Here is an 18,083-nt window from a genome sequence, read left to right as displayed (position 1 = left end):
TTTATGGTTTTGGGTCTTACATTTAAGTCTTTAATCCATCTTGAGTTTATTCTTGTATATAGTGTAAGAAAGTTATCCAGTTTTGTTCCTTTGCATGTATCTGTCCATTTTTCCCAATATCATTTATTCAAAAGACTGTCTTTACCCCACTGTATATTCTTGCCTCTTTGTCAATAGATTAATTGACCATATAGGCATGGGTTTATTGATGGGCTCTCGTTCTGTTCCACTGATCCAGTGTCTGTTTGTACGATAGAACCATGCTGCTTTCATTACTATAGCCTTGTAGTATACTTCAATATCAGGAGGTGTAATACCTCCAACTTCTTCTTTCTCAAGATTGCTTCGGCAGTTTGAGGTCTTTTGTGGTTCCATATACATTTTAGAATTATTTGTTCCACTTCTGTGAAAAATGCCATTGGTAGTTTTGTAGGGATTGCACTGAGTAGTACGGACATTTTAATGATATTAAGTCTTCCTATTCATGAGCATGGTATATGTTTCCATTTATTTCTCTCTTCAATTTCTTCAGTGGTTTACAGTTTTCTGAATACAGATCTTTTACTTTCTTGGTTAAATTTATTCCTGTGTATTTATTCTTTTTGATGCAATTGTAATGGAATTGCTTTCTTAATTTCTCTTGTCTTTTGATCTGAAGTGAGTTTCTTATAGACAGCATATGTATGGGTCTTTTTTAAATCTGTCTGTTCTGCCACCCTATGTCTTTTTTTTTTTCTTTTAGCTGAGCCATCCTGCCACCTGTTGGCAGCTCAGCGGCAGCTCAGCTTGGGCCGGGCATCAAACTGCTGTTGCTCAGAGCTCAGACTCTTGAGCAAGCTCTTAACCAACTGAGCCACTTGGCCGGCCCCCACCCTATGTCTTTTGATTGAAGCATTTAGTCTATTTACATTTAAGGTAATTACTGATAGGTATGTAGTTACGGCCATTTTAAAAACTGTTTTCTGATTATTTTTGTAGTTGTTCTCTGTTCCTTATTCTCTTGCTTTCTTCTCTTATATGTTGATGACTTTTTTTAGTTTCATGTCTGGATTCCTTTCTCTTTATTTCTTGTATCTCTCTTGTAGATTCAAAGAAGCTTAGATAATATAAAGTTCTAATTAAAGGCAAGAACTTCAATAATAAGGATATTTGGGTTTAAGTTTATCAAATTGCAATGTAATCATGAATTTCTCTACCCATGATAAAACAAACGAATTTCCAAGACAGCACTTTAATAATAGCAGTTGGTTGTTTATAAATACCATTAATTTGAGAATAGCTATAAAAAGCAAGTGCAAAACTTCAATGTTGCAGCTGATTTCAGGCATTTCTTTTTAATAGATTTTAAGTACTGAAATTTCCTAAAGGTATAATTACCTTATCTCCTCTATATGTAAGAAATTGTAACATGTTCAATTTGAGACATGAGAAAACATTTATAATAGACTCCACAAAATGTATCTGTAGTTTAAAGGTCATATTTATTAGGAGATTAAGACATGTATTATACATGGACTATAAATACTGCACAGCTGACTTTATTCAGTCAAGCACAGAGATACAGTCAGTGCCAATCTATTTTGTAGATACTCTTGTTCTTTTATTCCAAGAAAAGTTAGCGCCATAAGACTTGGACTTGGGTTTTGGAACCTTCCTCTTTTCAACGTCATAGCTCCATCCTAGAAAACAAAAACAAAAACAAACCCCCAGGAACAGAATTAAAGAGTATACCTGAAGAACATGGTTAGCAGAGGATAATGTTCATAAATTTAAAGTTCATTTATCATCAGGAGTACATGTCAACACATCTGAAATATAAATACTTACTTAGTAATTTGTTCTCTTATAATCCTGTGTGACAAGAGGGCTCAAAATATTGCCTGAAGATGATTTACCATCTCTCAAATTAAAGATGTAACCCATAATTCGATTTTTCCTTGCTTGATACTCTTTGTTCAATTACTGATGGTTATAAGCCATATAAAATTTTCCATTCCTCTATGTGGTTTAATATGTGACTTCTTTAATCAGTGCAATCAGGGGCATTGATAAATACAACAGCTTGGAGCTCACTCAAAGCAATACAGAAAAACATGTACATACTTATCTGTATAAATCAGAGTTGGAGAAGACCACGAGAGACCACTTGGTTCAGCTCCCTGAACTTTGACATGCTACTGATTAAACTCAAAATGTTTTTCCACATTTGTGTCAAGGGCTATATACACTGGAATCCCATAGAAGTACTTGATAATGCAAATTCTTAGGCCTAACCAAAGGACCATTGAATTAGAATCTCTGGTTGGGACCTGGGAATCTGCACTTTATTGATCCCAGGAAATTTTTATACATCGAAGTTTGAGAATCATGGGTCTAAACTGTTCCATCTGAGAGTTTCTATCTTCTCTCCAAAGTCTTTCAGTGTTTTATAATTTTGATAACTAGATTTCTTTATATCTATGTCTTCTGCTTTAAGCTCTCTTAAGAACAACCAAATTAACATCCTCCTCCTTGAGAATATAATTTAGTTACCCTTCTATTCCCTAGTCCAAGCAACCTCTATAAGTTTCACTTTTCTTTATAAGATCCATTTTCCATCCCTGTAATTTATCATTCTGCTCTCTCAGGACTTTCTTCAAATAGCTCATCTTGGAACATCTGATTTGTGGCTGAATCATGCAATCATGTATAAAATGTCCAAACTGAATATTACATAATCTTTTTTTTTAATTTTTTTTTTTAATTGGGGAACAATGTGTTTTTCCAGGACCCATCAGCTCCAAGTCAAGTAGTTGTTTTCAATCTAGTTGTGGAGGGTGCAGCTCAGTGGCCCATGTGAAGATCAATCCGGCAACCTTGGTGTTCTGAGCACTGCGCTCTAACCAACTGAGCTAACCGGTTGCCCCAATATATAATCTAAGTAAGCTTTTTTATCTTGCAAGTTGTCATGAGTTCTAGTGCTTCTTGGTGAATATAATATTTGCTGCCACAAAACTTATGTTTCAATAGCCTCTTAGAATTCAATTTTACCACAAAACCGAAGCTTATGAAACTCAAGTCATCAAAGTATATTGCTAATATTGTCTATTTCAGTATCCAAAAAGGGGAAATAATTAATAATTCCACTTCTAGAGCTCTTCTTCATTTGTTATAAGAAAATGGAGAAGCAAAAAAGCAAATAAAACAAATGATTAAAAAACACAAGTGAAACATCAGAATATAGGAGAGAAACTACTAGTTAACATTACCTGAGTTTCAGAGTAAATGTTTTGAGTACTTTCCTACCCATTAGAACAAACAAACAAAATCACAAAGCTATATTTTATTTTAAGAGGACCTGAACTTATAAGTACATTAACAAGTGGTTATTTGCATTTCAAAAAATTTACTAAAGGGCATAAGAATATTACCTACTTCAGAGGTTTTCATGAGGACTAAACAAACTGATTCATGTAAAGTGCTCAGAAAACACCTGGCACTTAAATCATTTTTTGAGTATTATGAGAAGGTACTTGTTTCTAAGATCTTTATATGAATTAATATTTCCTTTATATAACTGAGGAAACAGGTGCAGAGTGGTTAGGTAACTATTGGGTTGTCGGAAAAGTCATGACACATTTTTGCAATGGAAAACGTAAGAAAAAGGGCTGGTCGAGTGGCTTAGTTGGTTAAGAGCTCACTCAAGAGTGCGAGCTCTGAGCAACAGTGGTTCTATTCCTGGCCCGAACCGAGTTGCCGCTGAGCTGCCAACAGGTGGCAGGATGGCTCAGCTAAAACAAAAAACAAAAAACAAAAACATAAGAAAAAATATGTCATGACTTTTCCGACAACCCAATAGCACAGCATCACTCAACTGGGAAGGGGCAGAGTCAGGATGTGAACTTGGCCTGATTCTGGGGCCTGTGCCTTAACTATACTATCTCTTGTGATTTATAGTAAGCACTAGGTAAATGTTAAGCTATTATTTCTCCCTCAAATTTGATTTGTAACTTCCTAACAACACATCTTCTACGTGAAGTATCAGTGTAAATAAAATTTCCATCACATTGGAACCCATTAATTTTGAATTTGTGATGCTCTGGGTCTAGTTCGGTATAATTTGGCCTAGTTATTAACTATAGAAAGGGGTCTGGGTAGGCAAATTAATGAACTGAGCATGATAACTTTAACATTATAAACTTCTCAAATATTTCCTTCATTAATCAACAAATGATACTGATAACTATACAAAATAATTCATAAAGCAAGTAAACAACAACAATGAGCATTTGCTATTCATTTAATAAATAGTATTGATTGTCTACTCTGTGTCTGGTACTGTTTAGACACTAGAGGTAAAGTGGTGACTAAAACAAAGTCAGTAGGGGAAGAGAAAATAAGTACACAATATTAGATGCTATCGTAACACCTATGATTAAAGTACGTATTTTATGCTAATGAGTGTTGAGGAGAAAACATGTTAGAGAGGACAGACAGGAAAGCCATCCTTTCCTCAGAAGGTCACACATTAGTGAAGACTTGCAGGAAATCATAGAGTGACTCATGCAAATGTCGGGGAAAAGAGTGTGCAGGCAAAGAGAACAGCAAGTTCAAAGGCCTTGAGGCAGGAATGCCTGGTATCCTATGTCCTATATTCTCGGTCCTGTGCTCAGTACTTTAAACATATTTTTATTGAGTTTTAAAATTGGGTTCATAGGTTGCCTGGCTTATGAGGCAGGCATTATGTATACCCCAGTTTTATATTTAATTATGAAGAAAAATAAAGGATAGAGAAGATAAACAAGCAGCCTAAAGCCAACCTGGCCAGTCAGTGGCAAAGCCAGGCTTTTAACCCATGTTACTTTAAAGCCATGCACTGAACCATCTCATAAATAAAACTGCACTTCCTGTAATTGCAATTTTTACCTATTTCACCCATTTCCTTTCAAGCTGTGTGATTTCATAACTTCTTTTCCTTTTATTTTTGTAAATGTGTTGAAAAGGCTGTTTTAAGAAACCCTGGAAAGTAAGTCTACATCATCCAAATGTTGTTCCCCACCCGTTGTGGAGAAAGGAAGTGGTTTTTAGTGTAGATTCTATGTCTGGTTACGATTGTTGGGAACTTACCCAAGACCTCCATGATCATTTCTTACCAAGGGATGAGCGAGAGAACCTATCTGTGTTCCCTCTCCGCTCTGCCTCCCAACACACATTCTCTAGCCCAATAAAGATATTGTAAGGGGAACTGAAGAAATGAGACAGTACTGGGAAATATTTTGGAACTGGTATTGTATATAAACATATACCTGATAATCACCTTCTCATTTATATTAGTTACTTAAACTGTCTTTCAACCACCAGAGAAACACTTATTTTTTTACTGAATCAGAATGCAGACGTAGCTCTATTATCTGATCAGTTCATGGAGTCTCAAAATGCTGTCAGGGTCACGGCAATGTGAGAAGAATGGGGTTCTGTACACATAAAAGAACAATTGGTTTGGGGTTTCGCCTGGCAAGTAAGGAGTGAGCTGGCTCTTGGAAACTGTGAGCCAGATTATACTTGCTGTTGATGGTGATAACAACAATAAATAGAAGTATCATTATAGGGATTGGAATGTGGACAGGCAGGGCACCCTGTGAAGACAAACAGAAACACACGTGGAAGGAACCTGCATTTGCTACTAGTAGTCATCTCTCCATGCTTACTCTGCCACAGCCACCCACAGTTGTTAGGATGAGTAGGGGGAAAGTTCCTTTCCCTCACACTTTTTTGTGGAAAACAACTTTGTTCCCAAAGCTGCACAAGCAACTCCGCTTCTCTGATTCAGCGAAAGCAAAGAAAGGTATGAGGAAGCCTAATGACAACAGAGACAAGCTCAAGTCACAGTCTACATTTACCTTCCTTTGGATTTTGCAACCATTCAGACAACTTTTCTCCTCTATAGGACTGATGTTACAATAAAAATTTGCTCTTTTTCGAAACTCTGTTAAGAATCTAACCACATTTCCAAGAATCCCTTTCCAGTGTCCTACTATACTTCACAGCACAATCTTCCCCAAATTATTTTTGTAATATTGTGGCAATGTAAAGGCTTCCAGAAGAGCCAGCAGTGGCTTTTGATAAAAAGATGAAATAATTGTAAGAATAACACTTGAGAAAAGACACCAAACATTTGTACTTGATGGATAAGTTACATGAATTGTACTTATCTTTTCTACTTCCCATTTGAAACTTGTTCTTAGAACATAATATGACTTACAAGAAATAACATACAGAAATTTAAGAACGGTATCTCATTTGTGAAATGTTTCCATTTCTATAAGAATTTCTTTTCAGCCCTAAAATAAGGTTTCTTTTAAAGGAAATAACTCAAACTTCATTTTCTGAATGAATGAGATCACAGAAGTGAAACACTTGCACTCTCTGAAGAATGCTTCTATAAAATCAAGGTGTAGTCTACGACAATGGTCCCATATGTTGTTCTGTTAGGACACTGAAAACCAGCCCTTGCTCTTCCCAGCTGTGCAACAGAAGAAGATCAAAGCAACTGAGTCCAAGGCAGCTGCCCCGGGATGGGGTAAAGCTCCTAAGCTGCTCTCGCTTTCCACTGAGGAGAACAGCCATATGGCATGGATTAACCACAAACCCAACCAAGCACCTAAATGATGAGACGCTGACTCCCTTCGCGGCTTCACACACTGGAATGCTTTCACAAAAATATTTTGAACTTTAAGTCCTAGTATCAGAGAAGTACTTCTGGCAAATGCCTTAGTAAACTTAAAATGTGATCTGTAATATTCTATGCTCAATTTTTTCCCCCCAGAAATATGCCCATTTATTTTGTTGATCTCCAGACTGTGGCTGGGATATTCTACTTCCTATGATATGAATGTTTGGTATAATCTTTTCAAATGCCACCAAAAAAAAAAAAAGCCTCTGAACAAAACCAGACTACAACAATTAACTGGTGAATTCCATGTATGAAACAGAAAAAGAAAATTAATTCCATTCATTTTTAGTTGCAGAACTATTTTATATTTGGTTCAGTAATGAAAAATACAGAGATACATTCATCAGTGCTCTTATTGCTTGTGAAATATGTTACCTCTAGTAACCTTGGTTCAAGTCCTGCAAAAGGTCTTGCTCCTCTAATAACCTAATCTCAAGCCCTGACTTTAGTTCGGAAGTGAACAGTTAGTTTAATGATTTTTCCTACTGTCCATCTGTGTACAAAGCAAGAACTACCACATAATTTGGCACCAACTGATATAACTGGTAGTCACTGTTAACAGAGGCGCAGGATCAGAATAGCAAAGGTTTCGGAGGCCAGAGCGAGGTTATGTTGGAACTTGGAAGGTTTCACAACTCCTCAGCAGGCTATGTACCCATATTATGCCTGGATGAAAACGAAGCATCAATGTAGAATACAACTTAAAGGGGAAAGGGGAGAAAAACAGCTTTTGAGGAATTTCACTTTAAAAGTCCCTCTACTTAGAAATTCCCAAGTATCTAATATTTGGGCGGAGGGGTTAAGAATAATTTAAAAGTATCTTAGATCTTCTTTTAGAAAATATTATGAAGGTGAAATAACAGTGTTTTGGATACACTGGCAAAGCAATTCTTACCATGAAAATTACATGAAATGATTTAAACAAGCAAGTAAGGTGACAATGTCAGGCACCTGAAATATTAGATGAGTGACACCTCATACCTGCAACACTTTAAAAAAAAGACCCCATCTTTGATGTGATAGTCTACGGCCCCCTTCAATTTTATCTTTTCAAATAATATAGTTGCTATACAGTATTATTATTTCCAAAGCAGTAATTGGAACCACAGTATTCAGAATTTGCCACAAAACAAATTTGTTTGTGTTCCAAAACTATATTTGAAAATCAGTCATTAGAAATTTAAAACACATTACTCTAGAGAAAGAAACTATACAACAATAGTAGATGTCCAAAAATCACTCTGAGATTTTGATGTCATTGGTCTGTGCATAGGGATTTCCAAAATCCTATTTAACCCATAATGTACTAGGAACCCCACTAAGCCACCAGGCAGACACTATCTCTATAAGGAAAAATATTTCAGACTTCCAATGGGGAATCTAAGGAATTCATCTCTACCAAAGCCTTAGCAGTCAAGTCGGGCATTTCCCGAGCAACAGGACAGCGAGTAGTAAGTACCTGGAACTGGAATTGGGAAGAAAGAGCTATGTGGGGAAAATATGGAATACTGTGCATTGTCTATAGCACACAGATCTTAGCCTTGGTCCCATTCATTGTTTTTGAGTTATTTTGCAGCTCTGTAAATTGTAGGTATAAATAATCCCTGTTATTTGTGCATTCCATATTTGAGTTTTCACCTACTTACCCCAAATGTATTTGTAACCCCAAATCAAGATTCACGATGCTTCCGTGGTCATTCCGGCATGCAGCGAGCACTGATCAGTTTGAGTCACCCAACACAAATGTTCCCAACCGAGGGCAAGCCAGGCGACACTCCGCCTTCTTGTTTTACCTCATCCTGTAAACAAGGGCCCTTTTCATGCTCTACTTACAGCTGCATTTTCTGCATTTTTGTACTTCTTTGTTGGTGATTTCGCTGTTTAAAACAGTCTCCAAGTGTAGTGCTTCAGTGTTTCTAAGTGCAGGAGGGCTGGGATGTGCCAGTGTGTTAGCTAAACTTGGTCAGGCAGAAGTTACAGTGCTGTCTGCCGTGAGTTCAATGCTCATGAGTCAACAATATACATTAAATAAGGTGTTTTTAAACAGAAAAACACATAAAAATGAAGTTGCGTATTGGCTGGTTGACAACATGTTGTGATCAAGAAGCTCACAGGAATCGAATCCTCTATTTTCCTAGCAGCAGCATTTCAGGATCCGCTAATTTAGCGTTTGTGGTGACTACAGAACATAACTGCTGTGAGTGACAACTATCAACTCTAATTGATACATAAATTCTGTCTGGTGACTCCCTTGCTCCACCAAAAAACAGTTTTGTCTCTATTTGCAATTCATCATAACATTCCTTTACTTTATATAAATTTGAGCTGTATTGACTTTTCCTATGAACTGGTTATATAACATCTGCCTCACTCCCGTGTTTCATGCTTATTTACATCTATATTAGAGTCATGATTTTATCTCAGTCATGACTTTATCTTTTAACAATTTTGGCAGTCCCACCAAAATGCCAATCACCACCCAAAACTGGGCAAAATTCTTCACCAGAAGTAGTGCACCTTATTTTTAAGCCTAGGTCCACCTTTTCTTGGCTCCAAGAGGTGAACACAGAACTTTGCTGACTCCCCGTGTTTCTAATTTTAATTTTGCTCTCTAGTACTCTTGGGAATTGGTTTTAGAGTCTGATCATTTGATGATTTGATTTAAATGGATTAATGGTTTTAGAGATCTAGTCTGTTGGATAGAAAAGACAGAAAATCTGGTTTGTCTTTTCTGTCTATTGCAGCTCAAATAAATGAAGAATCTGTACTCACTGAGACAAGAACAGCTCTTTAGTATAGGCCAGTGATCTTCCTAATTCTGTTTACTAATTAACCCATGGCTAAAATTTTAGAATTGAAGTTAAAAGCTCTCTTTGTGACTATATGTCTGTCTACAGGTCTGTCAATTAAGGAAGGCTTTTACCTCTTATCATGTGTGCAGGTAATGTTTTTTTTTGCCTCCAAATGGTATTGATGAATTAATTATAAAATCTCTTGAAGGGGCTCTGTTCTGATTAGGTGTGGTAGAGAAAAATAAGCACTTATATAAGTGAAATAATCCTAAAGTTCTCAGAAAACAAGGAAATTGAACTTGTAATATTTGTAATGTTCTATATTTTAAAAATGTTCTTATAGGACCTAAAAAAAAACATTAAAGAATTCAAGTTCAGATAACATAGGTAAGTCTTTGGCAAACAAGACAAATTTAGTGATTTTGGTTTAATAAAAATAGCTATGTTTTCTCTAATTTATCAGTTTAAATATAACACAAATATTGATTTTTATGGATATTTTCTTTCTAAACTTATACAAGTTTACTGATTAAATAAGCTACCATTACTTCTGTTTAATGTTTACAGTCCTGAAATATATAAATTTGTGTTTATCCAAAATGATTCATTATTCTGACAATTTTACTTCAATAGTAAATATGTTTTGTAGTATGTCACCATGAAATAAATTTCCAAGATCTTTGGGTAACTTAAAACCCTAGGTGATATCAATGGATTTATTAGATACCTAGATTATTTCTAAGTGTACTGAACACTGACTACTAAGCAGAAATTTAAGTTTATATACTTTGATTTCTTATTTTTATGTGATACAGAGTGGCTGTGACTTTGGGTTTGTGAGTGGACACATTCATTTTTGCAACGTGGAATAGCTGAACTATAAAGAATGCCTATGGTTATGAAAAGTTATGTGAATTTGCGTTTTGCTAGTCTACTAAAATGCTTGTGTGTAATAGTTTTCATTATCTGTTTTCTTTATGAAACTGAGCAACTTTGGTTAAAAGATTATACATATATATATATATATATATATGTATATATATATATATATAGTAGCAATAGTGGCAAAGGTGTATAACTTTGTAGGTAAGGTAATGAGATGTGCTTTTGTTTACTAGGGGGAAAAAAGTAAGGTCCTAAAGTAAAATGACTGTTCCAGAATGAGAAAAAGACTGGTGAAGGATAAAACCTGAATGGATATAGAAAGTTACATAAGATTTGCAAAAAGGAAACTTGATTTACCTTACAGTACATCTAAAAAAGTCTGAAACACTATGAATGTCTATGAATGTATTAAAATCTTCGCAAAGTTGACTCAGTTTTGATGGGCTTGTTTCATTCGTTTTTGTTTTATTGCTTTACCTACAATATGAAGAATTATTCTTTTTGTCTAATCTGCCTAGATTGCAAAGGTTCTGTGGCTGATCAGAATACCCTTATTTGCTGTATGCTAACATTAAGACCGTGATGACTTACGTAAGAGCTCGGGTTCTTTATAGTTATATTACCTTCTATATTTATAAGTTTTATTGTTACTTTGAAATGAGCAACCAAATACTGTTTCTTGGACACCCATGATCCTACTCCTAACCTAAGTGTTCAAATTTACAACAACTTTTTATTTTTGTTACCCCCAAATCACATCCTAAATATAAAACATTCCGAATATCTTTGCACATAAAACTATGTTTTTGAGATTCCTCAAAGGGCCTCTGGAAAATCAAAGATGTATTTTTTCAAACTTCTAAAAAGGAAGGTGATAGACATAATTAGGTGTATGTGGCATGTTACTACTGATGAGCTGCTTGGGAAGAGTTGTCAAGTACGAAAAGGTGCTTAACCATCCTGAGGTAAAATGTTATTAACACAGAAATTGTATCCTGTGTGATAAGTATAGAGATTTGTCAAGGCACTTACTGTCCAGGATATGTTTTATTTATCAGAACCATGGTGCTGCTTTGCCTGATATTAGACAACAGTATATGTTATCAGTTACAGTTTCAGTTATTTTTTAAAAATGTCAATTTGGTTGCATCTTTACTTCTTTAGTTTAGATCTTGTATCTTTTAGGCCAGTACACGTATGTCAATTAGAGATGCATATCACTTATCTATGGAGTTTTATTTTTTATTTTGTTATTTAAGTATAGTTAGTACACACTCTTATATTAGTTTCAGGAATACAATACAGTGATTCAACATTTTTATAATTTACAGTATGATCACCCCATTAATTCTAGTAGTAATCTGTCACTGTACAAACTTATCACATTATTGACTATATTCCCCTTCACCTTTTTTCACCCATCCTCCCATCCCTCTTACCTCTGGCAACCATCCTTTTGGTCTCTACAGGTCTGTTTTTGTTTTGTTTGTTCACTTGTTTTGCTTTGTTTTTATATTCCACATGTAAGTGAAATAGGTATTTGTCTTTCTCTGACTTATTTGACTTCGCTTAATACTCTAGGACCATCCATGTTGCTGCAAATGGCAAGATTTCATTCTTTTTTATTGCGGCATAATATATTCCATTATATATATGTACCACATCCTTTTTATCCATTCACCTATCGATGGACATCAAGTTTGTTTCTATATCTTGGCTATTGTAAATAATGCTGTAATGAACATAGGGGTGTGTATATCTTTTTGAATTAGTGTTTTCATTTTCTTCAGAAAAACACCCAGAAGTAGAGTAGTTTTCTGTTTTTCGTTTTGAGGAACCTCCATACTGTTTTCCACACTAGTGCACCAATTTCCATCCCCACCAACAGTGCACAAGGGTTTCCTTTTCTCCACATCCTCACCAACATGATATTTGTTGACTTTTTGATAACAGCCATTCTGACGTGTTAGGTTATGGAGTTTTATTAATACACAAATGTTTAGGACCTCCCCCACACTTACTGAATCTCTTTAGTTGGTATTCTTGATGTATTTTTGGTATATTCATACCATATGTTCGATATATTCATGGTATATTATGTCTCAGGGTTATGATATCATATTTCAAGATTATGTTCATCCATTTTTATAAATTAGATGAACATTCGCTGTCTTCTTTGAAAATAGGCTTAATGATTATTTACAATTACTTTGTATATAATACTTTTGGAATGATTTTAAGCTGCATTATTCTTGTTCTGAACTCATCACGTATTTCACTTTTGAAATTTATCATTAGTGTTAACTACATTTACAGATAGATTTTGCTTGTTTGTTTGACTCTGATGCTTTCCTGAAAGCTCTTATTGTTAGCTATAGGCTGGAAAGCTTGGTGTTCAACAAAGACAGGCTGTCTCAGAGCTTCACAGAGAAGGGCTTCTTTAGGTAATTTTCGGTACAGGCTTCTGATGGCTTCACCTAAACAATATGAACGTACCAGTAGGCTGAGTCAGAATTTCCAGAACTCGAGTTGAGAAGCTTATAAAGATATGATCGAGTGAAGCAAGAAATAATTATCTAGGACTGGGTGAACTGATGATGGGTGACTGCAGTTTCTGTTTGAAACATTTTTTATATTGTTTTAAAGTTCTATTTTCTGGACACATAAGGAAGTCCTTTATCTTTCCTCTGGAGGCATTTATATATAGTTTATTACAATTTAGTAGACTTTGCTTTGTAAACTAAAATTTGTATTATTTGTAAATATCTTATTATCCTTGTGTGACCCCTACAGAATTCAGGAACTCTTGCCAAATATTCTTGTTTTCATGGTAATAGTTATTTCTACATTATCAGTAAAGATGTCCACCTTTTTATTAGAACATAATTCAAAAAAATGGTTATACAACCAAAGCTTTAATTGGAATGACATATTTGAGAATAATGCTCATTTAATCAGATATGACAAGACACTTTTAAGGAACCAATAAAGTTGGCTTTATGGAGCCAATGCTTACGAAGTCCTTCTAGGAAAAGTGGCCTGGCCCTGGGCTTACAAAGTTCCCTATGTAAGGAACCTTAGGGTAGTTTGAGAACCTCAGTGAGATGGGGGGAAGGGAGGGCAGGGCCTCCAAGAAAGCTATGAACCACCAGACACAAAGAACTAGTAAATCAAGATGAGACAAGGAGACTAGCCAGAACCAGCCAAAATCAAGATGGCAACAAAAATCACTTCCAAGTAACCTCCAGACACATTATATAGTCACTGTAATATATTCCATGCTAAATGACACTCCCAGCAGTGCCATGGCACCTCTGGAGAGGGCCATTAAGGACAAAAAAAGGGTGTATCCCCAATTCCCAGAAAAGGCCACCCCTTCTGGGAACTAATAGAAACATTCCTCCCCCTTATTTCCATAATAAAGAGCTTAATAAAGCAGCTGCTTGAAGGCAACCTCTGCTCTGCCTATGGAGTAGACCTTTATTCTATCAACTACTTTTGCTTTATTTCCTAGCTCCTGCTTGAATTCTTTCCTGTGTGAATCCAAGGACCTTCTTTCCTGCGACATCAGGATACTTGGGGGACTTGAGAAGGGAGGAAATTGCCGAAATTAATATGCACCACAGGACAAATCTGGTGGCAAGTTATTGGCTTGACTTCCCAGTATCAAGAGGCTTTGAAAAGTCCAATTTGAGATTCCTCCTGAAAATTTTCAGCAAAGAAAACCTATGCAGTAAAGGGGAGCGGAATATGCCCTTCAGTTATTTTTAAGACACAGGAAAATACTAAACATGAAAATCTCTGAAAACAGAAGTTGCACTTTTGTGAGGGACATTTGTAAGGGAAATCTCCATTTGTAAGTGTGTGTCCCACTCTGGACTGGAAAGAGGATGACTAAAACTCTAGAAACTCTTGTTAAAGGAGAAGGCTTGGACCTAAATCTGGACCCTGTTTACAGTGTCTGATAACATCCATAACTCACTCTTCCACCCCACTATCTTTTGTCATTAGCTGGAGACAAAGCCTTTAAAGTGGTAGCTAAGGCCATTTGGGGTAGTTACTCAAATTCCCTGGGTGTCTCCGATGTATACAGGAGGTATACATGTTACACTTGTTTGTTTTACCATGTTATTTTTATTACGGGGTTGGGAAGGGAGGTTGGTCTAAGCCAAGAACCTAGAAGGACAGAGGGAAATTTATTTCTCCTCCCCTCTAGTGGTGTAGGGGGGGAGAAAATGTCCCCTTTCTCCTCAGTTCTTCTGACTGGTCTAAGAATTAAATTGACATGAGACAGATTAACAGCAGAAAATGGTTGAAACCACCACCTTAAATACCATCTTTAGCTGAAGACAAAAGATGATGTTGGGGGTGGTGGAGTCAGTTATGGGAGGTTCCCAGAAAAGGCACAGTAAACAAGGTTACGGTTATGCAGATAAGTTTCTAGAAAAAAGGTTATCCCCCTCTTTGAGGTACAGTGAGGGACACACCTTTACAAATGGAGATTTCCCTTACAAATGGAAATATCTTTTACAAAAGATAACTTCTACTTTGGTTTCCAGAGCTTCTCCCATATCTGGTGTTTCTTAAAATTAACCAGCCAAAAATCATTTTTCTGCCAAACATATTTTGGGGTGACAAATTCTGTTTCCCTACACTGGCAAATTAACACTTGCTACACCTACATAAATAATCAGGCCACATATTAGCCCAATTTTATTTTGTGATCTTGAAAAACTTCTGAGGTATTTTTCATCAAAAAATGGAGGAGCACAAAAACAAATTTTACTTCAATGGAAAACTACATCATCTATAGCATGTCCTTCCCTTCCAGGTTATGAGATTTTAGGGCAATGTCTGTCAGCTATTTTATATCTTTTTAAATTTGTATATATAACTGATACATATGCAAATTATGTCCTGTGTCCTACCAGTAGTGATTCACTCCCTCCCCAACCCCAATTTCCATTCCTTTTTTCTGCATTCCAGCATTTTTTCCACATAAATTTGTGCTGTTTTGACTTTTGCTTTGAACTAGTTATAATATCTACCTAGTTCCTTTATATCATGTGAGTGAAATAAATCCTTTAACACATGTATCACATCTATCTGTATGACAGTCATGATTCTTAACTTTGTTCTAAAAGTTGTCTTTTAAGAGGTCTATGGATATGAGGTTGAGCCCCTCAGTAGCAGGGTTAAGTTAGGTGGAAGTGCAGGCCTTGCTGCTGGGGTCCACTTCCGAGATACTTCCAAAAAGTCCTGCCTGCAGCTCCAATCATCTCTATTTCCCGGGGTCAAGGCCTCGACCCGTGTGCATCCTTCCCTCCTTCCACCTTCTGTTACTTCAGAGGTGGGTCTTCCTTCCCAATAAACCCACTATGAACAGAAGGCAGCTTCACAGCTATCCTGTCCTTCCATTCCTGAAAGAAACCCTCTACTTTGAGAATTTCAAAGAGTTTTTATAGCTTACAACAATGAGAAAAACACAGGGGGTGAAATGGCATACCAGAGAAGTCACAAACTTTCAAATCAGATCAAACGGGGAAAAAGTCATTTCTGGTTTTCATTAGCATGTAAATGGTGGTAGATCCTAGCCTTCAACTACTGAAATTTTCTACAACTATCTTCCAAAGATGCAGCTTCCTTCTCCTCCCCAATGTTCTACCTCATCAGGAAACATAAGACAAAAGCCACCAGGGTGGGAAAGGTGGGTCTTTTTAGTACACAAAGAACTAAAGGAAGATTCGTCTACATTTCAGAGGAAACCCCAGATAACCTTTCTTTGTACAAAGAGTATCCTTGACAAGTTTCTCAAGAATACATTGAGGTCAAAGGAAGATCTTTAGGATGAGGACCTGGGGTTAGAGCCAAAACACACAGGAGTATTTGTATTTTCTGTACTTTGTCTGTGGCTGGGGGAGGGTGGGAGTTGGTGCTGTGGAAGGTGGGGAGCAGGGGGAAGAGAAGCATTTACTCTTTTCTTCATTCCCATTCCCCAGTTGCACGGAACTCGCCCTCCAGAGAAACTGAGGTACAGTGAAAAGATAGGCCTAAGCAAAAGAGACTGGCAGGGGGTACATTGGAGAAATTATAAATAGCAAGGAGAGAAATGGTTTTAGTCTCAGAGATGAGGGCATCTTTATATAAAATGATGGACCTGCACAATACCTTATTTAATTGGTTAAGAAATTGAAAATAGGTGATTAACAGGGGATTTTGTGATAGAGTATAGGTCTCTATTAGCTCTTTTATTTTACTATTTGGTGTCTTTTAGCTCTTTTATTTCATTATATATCACATAAAAGTTTCCACTTGATTCATACTAGGTAAGAGTGCCTGAAAAATAGATCTATTTCTTTAGTATAAAATGCGGACCTTTCAAAGCTGGATAAGGTTTTCTTATTTCTTGTATTCACCATAGAATATGTATATAATGTATATCCTGTACATTGCTAAGTATTCTACTAGGTTGTCAGAAAATGTCTTGCTGAATTCAATATCAAAAAAATAAAGTACAAAACCATACTATAAGAACAGAACAAATTACTATGGAAGTTAAAAGGAAGAGAAGGTACATCCAGTTGGGGGTATGGAAGGGAAATAAGAAAAGGGATCAGGAAGGAGATAACATTTAAAATGTATTTTGAAGGCTAAGTTGGAGTTCCCAGGCAGGGATGCGGATGAGAAAGGGAACATGGGTAGGGTTACAGATGGAGTCAAGTACATTTGAAGATAAGGGCAGGAAGGGGGGGAGGGGGGCAGCATAGTAAGAAAGAGCTAGGTTAGTGGTTTAGTGATGTTACTGCTTATGCTGAGATGATCTTTGAATTATCATTTGAGGAGTATATAATCGTGGCCCTTTAAGATGTTTGAATAAAGAGAATTTTTGGGTTTATAAAAATGTCAAAGAAAAAAGGGTCCTCGTATTGAGAAAATATATATGAGTTTAGACTGGGGGTCAGTAAATATTTTCTGTAAATAACCAAATAGAAAATATTTTAGAGTTTGGGGGCCATATGGTCTCTATTACAACTATTTCATTTTACTATTGGAGCTGAAAAGCAGTCATAGACAATAAATAAATATGGCTGCATTCAAATAAAACTTGCTTACCCACCTATAGGTATGTGACCTTGTCAGTTTATATTACTTACTGTCTCTAAAACCTCAGTTTCCTATAAACATGGGGATAATAACTTCCTGCTTCATAGAGTTATAGTGAGGATTAAATCAGAATGAAAACTACTCAGAACAGTAACTACTGGGTTGTCGACAAAAGTCATGCGCATTTTTGCAATGAAAAACAGAGAAAAAATACATCATGACTTTTCCGATAACCCAATAGCTCAACTTAGTGTTTATGAATGTTAGTTTTGTGATGATGCTCATTACCTGAGCCTGAAATATAATAAGAATGCATGAAAAATGTTTTCTAGAGACCAGCTGAATCTGAAAATCTTGTTCCTCATGATACAGATTCTCTACAGTACAATTTTTCATTTCAAGAAAAATGATGGTCATGACTTTATTTTTTTAACCATGTAAAGGTAAGGGAAATGAGAAAACTAAGAAGGCAATGAAAGGTAGGCTGCTCATTTTCAGAAGTTTTTGAGTATACAAATCATCTTTTAAGTATATGGAAGTTTACCCTAACCTTCTATTTCTAGACACTCTTGAAAGGCGATCACTTAATG

The 18,083-nt window shown here is 36.1% G+C and overlaps 1 protein-coding gene across 1 annotated transcript in view; it reads right to left on the bottom strand.

Moving 5' to 3' along the window:
* Window positions 1-1,462: 1,462 nt before the first annotated feature.
* Window positions 1,463-18,083, bottom strand: part of NDUFS4 (NADH:ubiquinone oxidoreductase subunit S4) — a 104,846-nt gene continuing 88,225 nt past the window's right edge. Inside the window, exon 3 of the mRNA XM_019641413.1 lies at window positions 1,463-1,679. Within this exon, the coding sequence (XP_019496958.1) occupies window positions 1,539-1,679 (141 nt within the window). The 3' untranslated portion in view covers window positions 1,463-1,538. The remainder of the gene's footprint in view (window positions 1,680-18,083) is intronic.

The sequence above is a fragment of the Hipposideros armiger genome, unplaced genomic scaffold, assembly GCF_001890085.2.
Source record: "Hipposideros armiger isolate ML-2016 unplaced genomic scaffold, ASM189008v1 scaffold_60, whole genome shotgun sequence".
Lineage (NCBI taxonomy): Eukaryota > Metazoa > Chordata > Mammalia > Chiroptera > Hipposideridae > Hipposideros > Hipposideros armiger.
The sequence above is the reverse complement of the archived record's forward strand: the minus strand, read 5'-3'. Positions and strand labels throughout refer to the sequence as shown.